Raw genomic sequence first — 14,627 nt, 5'->3', positions numbered from 1 at the left:
ACCAGAATCCAATCTGCACCATCGCCCACAGTAAATCTGGGTGGTATAAATAATAATGTGCGTGCAAATGAAATGCGAAAGATTACATTTGGTCACATGAAAGAGGAGGCGGATGGGAGGCCCCCGCGGGAGAGGTCTCAGCGGTGCATCAGGGATCGAAGAAATATCTGAAGGTTAATTTGTTTTAACGCCTGTAGCAAATCTGTGGGGCCCATCTTATCACGGAGCGCCGCTTCTGTCGCAGGGGGTGTAGGAGCTGCAGGTTAATGGCAATAACGTTTGTTGATTTCACAACAACAGGTAGCATGTTTAATTGTAGAACAATAAGAAAGCCAGTGATGGAGCACTGAGCAGAATTAGTTGTGTCTATTCTCGTAAGGGGGGGGCAGTTCTTTCTGAACCGCACATGCATGCTTGCTGCGTCTCCATGTTGCTTTCTTTGCCTCTCTTACAGATCTGGAATGAGCACACAAAACAACTAGGAGACTGAAAACTGCAAAACTAACTCTGTGCCTGAAGCTATTGACGTACGCGGGTGAGGGCTGATCAGTTTGGGTAGGCTTGCTTTTCTGTACTGTGGGAACTTGGTGACATGGGATCAGTAACTGGAAACGGTATGAAGAAATGGGTTCAAGGCTAATTTGCGGCACACGAGTACAACTGAACTCTTGCTTGCTGAAGAAATGCCAAGTTAAATTACAGATGATGTCCAGAAAGCATACAGTACAGCCTTGGGTGGTGGCATGGGAAATGTCCTTTGAACTATTGCCCTTTGAACTTTCTGCCTACCAATCAAACTCAAGAGTAAAGACACTTAACCTGAAGTTTATGCAGTCGTGACCTCTGACCTCTCCTAAGTCGGGCATGCTCATAAACGAGAATATGCTTAACTTCAGAACGTTATGACAAGCTCACAGGTAGACCAGAACAGCAAGATGCACTAACCTTCGGATTAAAGTTCGGTGCTTCCCTAAGCTGATGTTCTGATGTTGCTTAGGGATACTGTTGTCTACTGAGCCAGCATCCTGGCATACCATCTGCACTCGGCCCAGTAATTCTGTCACAGTGCTGCCAATGCGAGACCTAACTGGTTTTTCCATGTACTTCACGGCCACTGAGGTGCCATGAGAGTTATTCAGGCAGACCACATTAGATTTCGTGGATACGGACATAATGGTGTTTTTAAAGCACACTTTGAGCTGCAGTAATGGAGCATTTTAAATGTACCTTCATAATACAGGCCGGCAGCACTGCTAGTCATAGAATATTTCATTGAAATTGCACTCCAAGTAAATGTACAGTCACTTAAAGCGCTGAAAAAAGTACAAACTCCAAGAAAAAAAAAAATCCATGTTAGTAGAAGCACATGAAGTCCTTTACTTCCCACCACCAACATAAGCACTTTTGTTTATTAAGAGTTTTTCTCTTCTTTGCTCAGCAAAAACACGAGGAAGTCAGCAACGGCCAAGCTGCAGGCACCAGAGAAGCGCGGCACGGTTAGGAGCTGGAACCTGTCGCCATCATAACAGCATGCCGACGAATGGCTTTTGCTCTAATGGTGCAGTAGATCTACAAATCTTTTATGAGTGTCTGGAATCTTAAATATGCAGTTTTCATCATTAAAAGGAATTAGAAATATTATCGGCATATTTGATGACATATTTTACCATCGTATAACATTTTTGACACTGTTTGGAATTTAGTTAGTCATGTATGTCTTTAGTTAGTCATGCATGTAAAAATTGTCATTCAGACCACGTTCTTGCCCAACCGCTTGACATCTGCAGTGGCACGCGTTTAAAGCCCATACACACTTCTGCTGGTTCAGGCTGTGGTTAACCTGTGTAAAACAACATTAACGTAGAGCATGTTTGATACGAAAACAGCTTGTTTCTAAGAAAAGTGTTACACAATAACTTGCACGGACGCTTCCTTGTGCTTTTGCTCAGGTTTCACAAGGTTTGTATTTGTAATACGTACACAGAGCAGGATCGGTTATGTTGTGCACGAGCGAGCCTGTTCAGTGTATATATTACAACTCAGTAATATATTCTCAGTAGGTGATGTACAAATGATTTCCCTCTGATCTCCCTGCCTTTTACTCCTCACCTTTGGTCTTCCACCATGATATTAAACACTCTTTCAAAAAAAATATGATAAATGAAATGGCATTTTGCAAGCAAAGTGTCTTATAACTTTATGTTTTCCTTTGTGGCTAGCTAATGATGCAGCAAATCTCCAGGGAAACATGCAGTCGAATGATAAAGGAACTGGGCTTTATATCTGCATTTCATGGGATGTTACAATCAAATGCCAAATGTGATTAATAGCCTAAAAGAAAGGAGAATGCAGGAAGGAGAGAGAGAGAGAGAGAGAGAGAGAGAGAGAGAGAGAGAGAGAGAGAGAGAGAGCAACCAGAAAAGAGGGGGAAGGGGGGTAGGAGAGAGGGAGAGAGAGAAAGAAAGAGAGAGAGATTGGGAATGCTCAGGATAATATACTTGAGGGACAATTGAGGTCTATTCAGGAGGTAACTCTGGATTAGTGGAAGACTTGTTTAATTAACAGTGACACTGTGCAACTGGTTCCATACGAATGGAATACCAAATATTTAACTCCCTGATCTTATTACAGGAATAAACACATGCCATGCATGCCGGAAATGGTAGCTGACAGTGCCAAAGAGGCAGCAAACCATGACTCTTATTCTCAAGACTCTGCATTCATCTCCTCCCTGTTCAGAACGCAGCCACAAAGCATAGACAGTGTCTAATTATTTAGCCATTTTAAACAGGAATCTATGAATATGAATTCCTCCATGAATTTTTACCTCCTTTTGGCAAATTCATTTGGAGCACTGATGAGAATGTGGACTACGTGGGGCATTTTGTGGTTACTTATGACCAGGAAACATTATCAAGCGTGTCTGTAAGAAAATATTATCACATTTTCAGAACAAAAGATTTCATTTTTTTGCCCAGTTGTGTGTGTATATTATTATACACACACACACACACACATACACATATACACACACACACACACACACACACACACACACACACACACACACACACACACACACACACACACACACACACACACACACACACACACACACACACGTGTGTATTAGGTCATAAAAATCGGTACCAGAATTCAGGTTCATGTTCAATTCTATTTTTTTAAATGACAGCAAAGATATGTTTAATTGAGAAGGAAATTAGGCTTGCCAGCACATCAAGCTGTCATATCACGGCTGTTAATGTATGCTGAGGAGAGCCTGGGAGGTCTGCGTGGGGTCCAACGTGCCGACTGCGAAATATGCAAACTAACCCAGAGTCAGGAGTGCATCGGATTGGCCACGCACGACCAATTTGCATGCAAGCCCAAGCTGCGGTGCTCCAGAGTTCCAGCTCTGTCACCCACTGTGTCACCGCAGTCCCAGAGAGTCAGCGTAGCTTGATTACACTTCATACTCGCCAAATTATAATGCAAATAACGTTCCAGCCATTAAGCATGCAAACCGCTTTAAATGTGTACGCGTCCCTGCGGTGTGTGATATAAATTGCTATGTCACATTAAAACTGACACCGGTAATTCTGCGCATTGTGAAGTTATTGGATGCCAGATCTTATGAGGCATTCTGACAGCTATGCAGATGAGTGCATTTTGCCGTACCGAGTCAATTTGACACAGTCACAGGAGAGAGATTGCTTTTTTAAGGCATAATGAACCCACAGAAATTAAGAAATTACCTTTGAGCAAACTCACCCCCAGCTCCCTGGCAATACTATTCCAACTCTGTTTCGGCTGAGGTGGAATAGTGGAATAACTACTTTAGAGTCACACTCACTCATTGCTCATTAAGTGACCTTTAACCATAACAGAATTATTATAATATAACCAGCAGAGAGGTTTTTAAGATTCAGTTGACGCTGTTTTTATTCATGGGGCAAGGCTGCGTGCAAAATCCCCTCCCCTCATGTTAAGAATATAAGGAGAGAAATTTTGTACACATTAAAAAAACCCAAAAAAAACTCAGCTTACAAATCGCATTAAATCAGATTCTACATTGAAAGCCACACTGGGAATGTGAAACAATGTTAACTGACAAAGGTCAATACAGACATGAATTATCTGAAGAACATAAAATATAGTCCTATCTAAACCCTTTAGACCCTTTAACAAGACGGTTCATAAAAGAGTGGCAGTGTGGCTCTTGTCTCAGCAAACGCGGGTGAAACATCCATTTCACTTGACTGCTGAAATTCAGCAGCTCTGGTGTCTGAGTGCAGCCGGCACCCTTGTTCTGTCATTGAATCCCACAAGCTAAATTAGTCAATGAGAGGAATTAAAATATGTCATAATTATGTCTTCCTAGATGTTCTTATGAACCAAATCCAAGTGTTTAGGAGCTCATGGGTTTCACTAGGGTGTGATTATGAAGGAACACACTGGCCAAGCACACTTAATTGTCCATCAACACGAAGGAAGCTCGGAGAAACCAAAAATGAAAAAAAGAAAAGAGAAAAGCTTGCTGACCTACATATAAAGCGACGGCTACAAAAATAATTTCCCGCCCAAAATACCCGTCTCCACTACCAGGGCAATAATTAGTACATGGAGAACTGGGGTTGTGATGAACCTGTGTGAGAAACCACAACAGTGTTTGCTCCCACGTGCAGTGAGGGGAGGGTATGGGAAGTATCCGTTTCTCCAAAGATCACAGTTGGACCATCCCCAGGTCACCTCAGTGCTGACAACCTCTGAGTTTTCCAGAAGAAAGCCTGTGCTATTGTTAAGCCACAAGTGCCTGGAAGTCAGTAAAGATCATTGGAACACTCTGGTTCTATGGTGAGGGAAAAAAATAGTTTTTGGTAACAAATACCAGAGAAGGGTTCTTCCCTGAAAAGAATGTAGGTCACGCATAAAAGAGCGCAACTTCCACTGTGAAGCACAGCGGCGAGTCCGTGAGGTTGAGCAGCTGTTTTTCATCCAGAGGTCCTGAAGACCTTAAGAGGACACATGGCATCACAGACTCAAATACCACACGATTTTAGAGGGAAACCAGTCTGCCTGTTCGAGGAAACTAAGACTGGTTTGCGGTATGATCTTCCATCAGGACAGTGATCTACAGCAAACCTCCAAATCCATAGAATCAAGCTTTTGCACTGGGCATTCCAGTCCCCTGAGCTAAATGCCATTGAAAACCTGAAGAGTGAGCTAAGGAAGAGAGTTGATAAGTGTGTACCATGCACTGAAGAATGGTGTCAGATCCCTTTCTGTGTGTTCTCCCACCTAACCCAAAAATTCAAAAAGAATTTCACCTCACTGAAATGTCAGATTTCTCAGAAATATTTAGTGTAAGACTAAGGTGATTGACAAAGGCATTTTTTCAAATCTGCGTTTTTGCTCATCCTTACCGATGGTACCTTAATAATAGAAGGTCCTGCATGTACAATAAGTAAATTCGAGAAAGAGTCCACATGACAGGTTATCTTGCACCTTTAAAAAAGCCCAGAGCTTCCACACAGAGCCATTCCTGCCCGGTCTGTCACAGCTCTTGCATCAGCAGGTTGGGGGACCTTGCAGTATGCCATGAAGTGTGTCAGCTAACAAACAGCCATGCAACCAGCGCTGAGAACTGGCCACCTCTGCTCTACACTAAAACCAACGTGGGCAGATCTCTCTGTATGATGGTGTAACTCTTGGAATTCTGGCAAGAACAGAACACATTCATGGGAAAGCAAGTTACCTAAGGGAAATTCCTACATGCATTATGGCTTTCAAGAATAAACATACTCACTACGTAAATTATCTGAAAAAGATCCGAGAAGTGTTTTGGTTCACAGCTTTTGCAGAAGGTGTCACAAAACGAAAAGGTCACATGAATTCAGGGGAGGCCCTCATCTTCATGTTCTGGTACCCATATGCTCGATTTCTCTGAACTTTAATGAGCCATGGTACTGATGCAGCACTGGACATCTCCTGCGGTCCCTCTCATGCTGCAACGCTACGGCGCGGACATGGTAGAGACGGCAGAGAAGAACAGAGGAGCCCAGTCAGAGAAGGCCTTGGCCAGTACCGTAATTCTCCTCCATCTATCTCGGTTGGAGCCCAATGGCAGGGTTACAGTGCCTGCAATTTGAGCTGATCCCATCCACTCCATGCTCCAAACACGCCGCATGCTGAAGAGGACTCCTGAGTCGGCTGATTGGGGCCTAATTAGGGAGCTTTGTTAATGACAGGTAGTGTCAGATGCTAATGAGCCCTTGATTGGAGTGTGGGAGAGTGGAGATGATTGGGATGTCTTGTAGCTAAAAGTCAAATACTCATCAGAGCAGACAAGGGGCTGCACAAAATTCACATTCGAAACCGCCCAAGCGCATCGTGTGTATGCAATAGCGTCTGCCGTGCTTGGTGTTAAGGTCTGATCATATTTTTATTGCATCTCAACCATTTTTACAAAATTATGGGGCAGAGCTGTTCAAATTAGTAGCTAATGACTCGGGTCATTTATGAAGATCAAATATTGACAATAGCTACAGTGTATTTGATATGCAACAGTGTCCTTTTTATGAAAAGGTGCGGCTATAGTAGCTGTTAGTTTGACACATAAATTACAGCTTCATTTGTGCTAAATGCTGTTTTAAGCAATTCACTCAGCGCAGCGAAAATAGCAAACTGGATGGTAAAGCCCTGCACGGGACACCCGCAGAACATGTTTAGGAGAATTACACTACTTACCACCATAGGCAGGCTTTGGGAGGGTTTCCTGTGATATTCCTCAGTACACACAAACACAACAGAAGATGTGAAGGCCAGGGCACCTCGGTCTTAAATACACGCCAGAGAACACCGAGTTCTCCAAATGAGCTCTCCAGAGACAGCTCCCAACACCTGCAGTCATTTTTCAAACAATTTAATTGGTTTACTTAAGTCAGGAGATACCTACAGCACCGCTTTGCTGCTTGTTGCCATGACACAAAGGTCTCCGGATGTAATTACCCCCATTCTGACACACCGTGCGGAGTCTTTTTGGGAGGCAGCTATATGAGGAGCGTAACTTGTCAAATGATGGAATTAACTCGGCGACACCATCTCTGGGACTCCCGCTTTATAAACATACAAGGGCTGTTTGTGTTCTTACCTTCAAGAGACCAACATTTTAAAAGTAAGACTGAATTTTATAGTTGCCACTGACGGCGACTATTTCCTGATCTCTGGCGCGTACAGCATCGTACGCCGTTATAGAAATTAGCGGAGTGGCTTTCTCTCCCCCCCCCCCCCCCTTTTTGTCTTCTCGGTGAATCACACGGAGCTCTTCTGTCTAAGAGGTCCTTCAGTGAGAAGGGAGGAGAAAATTCCTCACGGTATTTCTATCCTGCCAAACACGGAACACAATGAGTCATGACACTATCCAAGGGCTCCAGTGAAGTGTGTGGGTGGACAGCTGCTGTGATGGTGAAGTATATGAAGAGAGCTTCCTTGGCCGAGTCAAGGGAGTGAGGGAGAGAGAGAGAGATGGTGGGAAGAAGGGGGTGGGGGTAGGAGAGGGTGAGAAAGAGAGTGGAAGATGGATTTCCACACATTTATAATAGCTGTCACACCTTACATTCTCCGAAGCAATTTCATATTTGAGAATGGGACAGCAGCTCAAATTAAAAATGACATTAATTTCTGCCAGCCAGCACACATTGCATTTTTCATCCCAGGTGAAACACTTCTCGATTAGGTTCCAGGATGGCATAAATGTATTTCATAACAATAAGCATCAGTCAGGTGGGAGTCCAAATTTATGGGAATGCACATATGTTTAGGATATATTAGAACCTGTCTCAATTCACATCATGTATTCTTATTATTTCATTTCCCTTAAAAATAATGTTTATTTCACCATTATTTGCTTACCGCATACTGTTATCTGACATAACTTAAAATGGCCTTATTTGGGTAAATCTGACACTGCTTGACAGCATGAGTTGGTGGAGTTAACAAGTACTGAATGGTATTTAAAAGTGTCATTACAAGAGAAAGATGCAAAGCTAAATCTAGATAACTATTTTGGTTACTATGATAAATATGGAATTTGAATTGTAATCATTATATTGGCTGAAAATTCTAAGATTTTTCTAAGGCATTTTTACAAACTCTTTACAAACCTACAAATTTTGTTTTATAATGACTTAAAACTGAGCAAGACTTCGCTAAATCATAGCGGAGCCTCCATTAAACTGTTTCTCAACTAGTGTGACAACAGTTGCAACTCACCTATAGCAACACCTCAAACTGTAACTGGTTTTATACCAGAGCACAAATGCTAAGTCTGTCTTGACACTGCAAGAGCAACAAGAGGACATGTGCAGGATTTTAGGATTAAAGCTCATTGCATTAACCACAAGAAAGGATTTGGTGAGTCCAGTAAAAGAAATGAACCTACATGGATCAGATAACTTAGCTGCCTTTGAATTGCACAGACAGTGGGACAACATAGCTTGCTGCGATTCACAGAATAAAACAAACTTACACAAACCTTCCAGCTCTGTATTCAATTTTGTGTATTTTAATCATTGTGCATATCTAGGATACAGACTTTTGCAGATGTATTCATATTTTGAATCACACATCATTTGTCTGAAAATGTTAATTTTAAAATCAACAACCAATGAATGAAATGTTTCAAAACAGTTTATTTTATTTATTTATTTTTTTTATCTTTTCCAGACAAACACATTGATTTCTGGACCACAGTAGAGGATGGAAACCTTTCACAAACATTTTTATTATTATTATCATTATTATTTGAAAATACAAATATAAAATTATACTTTCCACATCTGAGATGTGAGAGACCCCCATCCACTTTAGTTTATTTTACAACAGGGCTTGAGCAAGCCATACAAGAAGACCTGAAAGATGCTTTCAGACGACAGTCCGTTCAGTCAGTCCATGCGGTAAAAAGTCCGTTAAAAAATGGGCAAGTGTTAGGAATGGACAAGGCAATCAGGGAGGCGACGGCCTCCGGAGAAAACAGGAGAGCCAAAGTTTCCAGAGGAAGTGTCAGAAATCAAACCCTTCCCCTGTGACACCTGCCATCCCGTCACTGTGGAGCAGGAGGGCCTTGTGTATGCGCAAGGTGTTTGGCAACATGTCCCGTAGCTAAGCTAACTGCTCCCCCGCCCCTCCGTACGCCTCAGTAGTGCCTACCGTTACGCCGTTCGAGTGTCTCCGTGATGACTGAGAGTATCAGTGTTGACTACTGAACTGGATGCTGATTGGCTGATTCAGTTCAACTAGAAAGATGACCAATGAGCATGACGAGGCAGCTTAAAACAATTTAACAAAGATATATACACTATACATATATATCCTGTATCTGTATACAAGTATATACATATGTCAGTATGTGTACATATGTACACATATGTGTATACATATGTACAGTATGTGGGTTGTTTAGCGTGTATGTTGGGTGCGAAAGCGTGTTCCTTCAATCATGGGATGATCGTTTTGGCCATTACCTAGCACTTGCCTCTAGATTCAAGTTTAAATGGATACGGTAGTTCACTCCCAATATCACCCAACACCTTCCAGGTCGTTTATTTTTTTTCTTTTCTGTTTTTTTTTAAACCAACAATTATCCAATGGTTTAACTAGTCTAGCAAGATGTGTAACATTCATCTGCTGTAAACTGTCAATGAAAGACAAAATAATGGCATCAGAGCCATGCTACCTTAAAGTCCAAGCTACAAGATCAAATTAGGAAGAAAAAAACCCCCAACAGAGAGAGAGAGATCATAAAGACTATTAAAAAGGGTTGCCAGCCTTCGTTTTAATCAAGAGCCAGGTTATTTTCACATTTTAAGTGGCCAGTGCATTTTACTATACTATTTTGAAAACGTATTGATTTTTTAAAATATCTGCATTTATTTTCTGTCGCTTATTGTATTTGCTCTGAATGTGAAACAAGACCACTGCAAGTATAAAGCCATTTGTATTACTCTTGATACACTACAACACTGGGCAAGGGCTTACCCGCTAGCCTGTGTAGCAGCATCTGGCCAGAGCAGTTCAGAAATGGCCAGCAGTCTGACTGTTCTTAACACTCGGTCTGAACTTCTCGTTGAGAATCCTAACGCGGATAAATAAATATAACGGGCGCCACGGGCGAATCCCACGTCTGAGCGCTTTTGCTCTGGGGGTCCAGCTCAACAGCAGCTCACACTTAGCTCTGGCCTATCTGAAAGGGTTTGGATGGCGTTTGTGTCTGAATGAAATCTGAGAGCACACATCAGAGACGCAGGACCCACAAAGCAGAGAATTGTTTTAGCTAAATCACACAGTTAGAGGACTTAAGATTAGCTCATATTCACAATCCCTGAGAACAGATTTCATTCAGAAAATTAGCTATCGATTTAAATGTGAATTCTGCTGAATCCTTTTACTGTCGCTAGAAACTACACCTATCTTGAAGATGCCAAACAGTTGTTTATCAAAAACGGGATAACAGCATGCAAACGTCATCTTTTAAATATCATATGAATTCTTTCGGGGGTTAAAAGCATTCATTTTTAATTGAGCCTCAGCTTTGATTAATATGAAGAACTGGCACTATGTTTACAGAGTACAAAAATAATGTAATGTTTCAGATAACTGAGAACTAAAGTGTATGTGAATCTATGCAGACATATTAAAAAAAGTATTCAAAAATAGTAGTGCCAGGGGCCACTGGACTTTTTTAAGAGTATAAGTATCAAAACCTATTACAGTTTTATCCATATCTATAATTATATAGGCTATATCATCATTACTCTGGTAGAACTTACTAAAAAAATATGAATTTTTCATTCATGTAATAAAATCATCCTTTCCATAATTATAGCTTATGTCCCTCTTAAAAAAGAATGAAAAGAAAGGTTTTGCATATTGAGCATTAGCATTTAAGGTAGTATGGCACACCCCTTTTACAACATTCAAGGGTGGAGATCTAATTAATGCCTTGTTTACAGTTCTGTCTGACACCAATTTCTTTTTCTGGATTTCAATGCGAGAGCTTTGGTTAGTTGAAACCATGTGTCATCAGAAAACAAATGAGAACAGAGATCAAATGAAAAATATAATGGCAATGAAAACAATGTTCAGCATTTTGGGTTTTTTTTGTTTTGTTTTTTTTTCCCGTTTAAATGATTATCAAGAGAAAGTTCTATCCTTACTGGTCCTACATCTGCTAACAACTAGAGATCTATCTTAACGTTGATTACATAACATCTACGACTATCCACTAAGAGAGAGTGAGACAGATATAGAGAAAGAGTAAAAAGACTATGGGGGGGATGGGGGGTGACCCAGGGTAAGAGAAGGGGTGAAAAGTAACAGAGAAATGTATAGAACACTACACTGGCATCGAAGACAGCACTCTTTTACAAGATAATTTCTTTTTCCTGTTTTGTACACACTACCGAAATACAATGATCAACATAAGATTATTGTATGATGTGACAAGGAATGGAGAGATATTTTCAAATGATAAATACAGTACATAGTAACCGCAATATTGTCATCATATTTAACATAATTATTCACTTCCACAAAAATATTGATTAAAAAAATCCCCCGTTTATATTTAAACCATGTTGGGGATCGCATTGTTTTGTTTTTTATGAGGTTTTTTTTTTTTTTTAATATCTATATTTGTTTTGTGTGTGTAATTTTGTCTTTTGAAACAGTTTAAACAGTCACCAGGAAACGTTCTTTGCTTTTCTTATGACTTTCAAGACTCCACATCTAAAAAGAATTCAGCATTCTGTATCGCGTGTTAGTAGTAAATTCGCAAAAAAAAAAGAGAGAAAATAAAATAAAATACATTTGCGAGGATGAAAAAACAGCATACATCAGTGGATTTAATATTTCTTAAATATCACTCTCAGCTCATGAAGCATATATCTTAGCATCACTTCTATCTCATCAAATCCAGTCTCCACATGTACATTATACGTGTGTAGCAGCTATGGGTTTAATTCAGTTTCAGTGTTTGAGGATCTGAACTATTGCTACCAATAAACACATCTGTAAGGTTGGCAGATCGTATCCATAGAAAATAAAATCCCAGGGAAGTGATTATCCAGAATCCCAGGGTTCCGCTTCACATTAGTGAAGGCTGGGATCTGTGAGAGTTATCAGGGAAAAATGTTTCCACACCCATCCTTCATATGACCCATGGCAGAGAACATCCTTTAGTGTGTGCAAATAGAAAATAATAAATTCTTCTCACAGTGCAATGATTTAGTTTAATTTCAAGACAATCTTTTTTTAAATCTGTCTAAAGATAAAATAAATTAATTTGTTAAGTCCTCTAAAATACATCCCACAGGACTGAGGTAACGGTACAAAACTGTTGCTTTCCCAATTGATTAAGAGAAGTCATAAATGACTTAAAAAATCTTGAAATATTGCCTTTTTTGTTTCCGAAATCAGGCATTATGCGTACAATTTTTTATGACCGGAGACGTCAAGGAAACACTATAAAGTCAGAGAGAAAAGAAGCAGCCCGCTCTGAGGAGCGCTAGCCACGAAACAAACGTGTGCTTTGGATTTCAGTTACATTTCTTTCGTTCTTTTTTTTTTTTTTTTTTTTACAACGTTGATTTCTGTCTACTTTGTAAAGTATTTTGTCTGAAAGCTGTGCACGTCTGATCTCGCTACGTCTAGCCAATATGCTGGTATGGCACCTGCACAGTTATAAAGCCAACAGTATTTACAGAGCAAGGTGACAGTGTTTTATTGGGTTTCTGTCTGCAGTGTGGTTATGATGGCCTTTGTGCTACGAATGGATTTCAGTCTTCGCACTGAGCCCGAAAAGATCTTTTTGCATTGAAACATTTCAGATATGCGCACAGTACGTCCTCTAGAACACCATCACAAAAATATGGTTCTCTCTCTCTGAGATGGTTCGATGCAGTGAACGGCGTAATATTTACAGTTTCATAACTCTTTTCTTTTTAAATCCCATTTCACAAAGTATTAAAAGGAAATGTTTTTTTTATCGACAAAAAAGAACATTTATAAAAAAAGGACAGTGAAAATATTGTAGTCCTCTTATTGCCCAAAATAGGTAATCATGATTAACGAGACATCGGACAAAATGAATATGCAACTACCATGTTTTGTGGGAGACCCTCTTGTTGCTCTTTGAAAGAAAAAAAACAAAAACAAAACCTTTCTCTTTTTGAGAATTTCGGTTTTCTTGCCTGTGTGAAATGAAACCTGAAAATGTGCCAACCGAGTACCAAGAGTGATGAGACAATCGTAGCAACATTATTACACACACACACACACACACAAAAGGAAAGTGTACATTTACATAGTTCTTCTGATCAGAACATGAACAATGAAAAGTATTTCAAAACTGGAACCAACCTTACAGGCTGATGAAAAAAAAAGATAAAAGATGTCAAAAGAAACACCCTCTGGGGGGGGGGGGGGATTGGGGGGGGTGCTTCAGCATTCCCCACCTCAGTTACGGGAGATACAGCAGGTTAAAAAGAATACGAAAGCCAGGTGTTCACTATAGTACAGCAGATCGATGTTTTTAGTCGTGGTGTTGTTTTTTTGTTTTTTTCTGAGATGATTCGAGTGGTGCCATCTCAAGCTCGTCTTCCCATTTGACTCCGTGGTACTTGGAGTTGGATTGGCCGTTACCTGTACACAGAACCGATCAGAAACTCCGGCCTGCCTTTCCCGGACCTCCTGATAAACTCTGCTGAAGGAAAACAGGAGATCCACAAGACTCATGAGTGGATGTTCTTGTCTGCATTGGGGAGACGGGTCTCTTTTTTCAGACGTACTGCATCTGAGCCTCAAGGCTTCCGGAAATTTACCAGTTTTCAGTGCTGTATATATACACGGATAAAATAAAAGTATTTTTTGGAATAACAAAGGGAGAGTTGAGAGAGACATCAAATGCCATTAACTCTCATAAAACAATATAGTGTTGTCTTTCTTGTTAAAATAAATGATTAAACATCCATTGCCTCCCAGGGACGTGGCTAAGCCAAATGCACTGAAACTGTTAAATGCACTGAAAATGTTAATATGAATATGGGTGGAAGTTGTAATTTCTGAAACTTACCCCTGAAGCTAAGGAAATTTAGAAGTGCAACGGTTCACATCGTAGGAGCAGTCGACTCGATTAGTCAAATACACGGCGTGTGCGCATAAAGTGATAAGTATGATAAATGAAAGTGTGTGGTGGTTAGCTCTTTCCGTCTGGGCCCTTAAGGAAGCCCGTCTCTACTGCAGAAGCCCAGATGCAGAACATACAGAACATCATTTGAAAGGTTGGAGCATGCACTAGTGTTTTCAGCAGGGATGAACATCTACTGGTGGCCATACACCACCAACACAAGCCTGGTTTACAAAAACTGCACAGATCTGTTGCTTTCTGTGGGAAGGCAGCGTCATTTGGACATATCTAACAAGCCAATAAATAAGTCGTTCTGTGAGCCCAGCGAACTGTAACACTAACATCTTTTTTCAAAAATCTTTCTGTTAGGCATATTTTTATCCCTATTATAACCAAAAATAAATTCTGTGGGACAGAGAAAGTCTTGTGACCTCCACACACAGCC

The 14,627-nt window shown here is 40.6% G+C and overlaps 1 protein-coding gene across 4 annotated transcripts in view; it reads right to left on the bottom strand.

Moving 5' to 3' along the window:
* Positions 1-13,481: 13,481 nt before the first annotated feature.
* The window catches only part of msi2b (musashi RNA-binding protein 2b), a 169,807-nt gene continuing 168,661 nt past the window's right edge, over positions 13,482-14,627 (bottom strand). For 3 of the 4 annotated variants that reach the window (XM_035534013.1, XM_035534015.1, XM_035534016.1), the window contains one exon: positions 13,482-13,756. Coding sequence is in view for 1 of the 4 variants with exons in the window: in XM_035534015.1 (XP_035389908.1) it covers positions 13,715-13,756 (42 nt within the window). In the remaining 3 variants the exon portion in view is untranslated. Of the gene's footprint in view, positions 13,760-14,627 lie in introns of all 4 variants that reach the window. The other variant, XM_035534014.1, reaches the window with a different exon arrangement.

The sequence above is a fragment of the Electrophorus electricus genome, chromosome 15, assembly GCF_013358815.1.
Source record: "Electrophorus electricus isolate fEleEle1 chromosome 15, fEleEle1.pri, whole genome shotgun sequence".
In the NCBI taxonomy this organism is placed as follows: Eukaryota; Metazoa; Chordata; class Actinopteri; order Gymnotiformes; family Gymnotidae; genus Electrophorus; species Electrophorus electricus.
The sequence above is the reverse complement of the archived record's forward strand: the minus strand, read 5'-3'. Positions and strand labels throughout refer to the sequence as shown.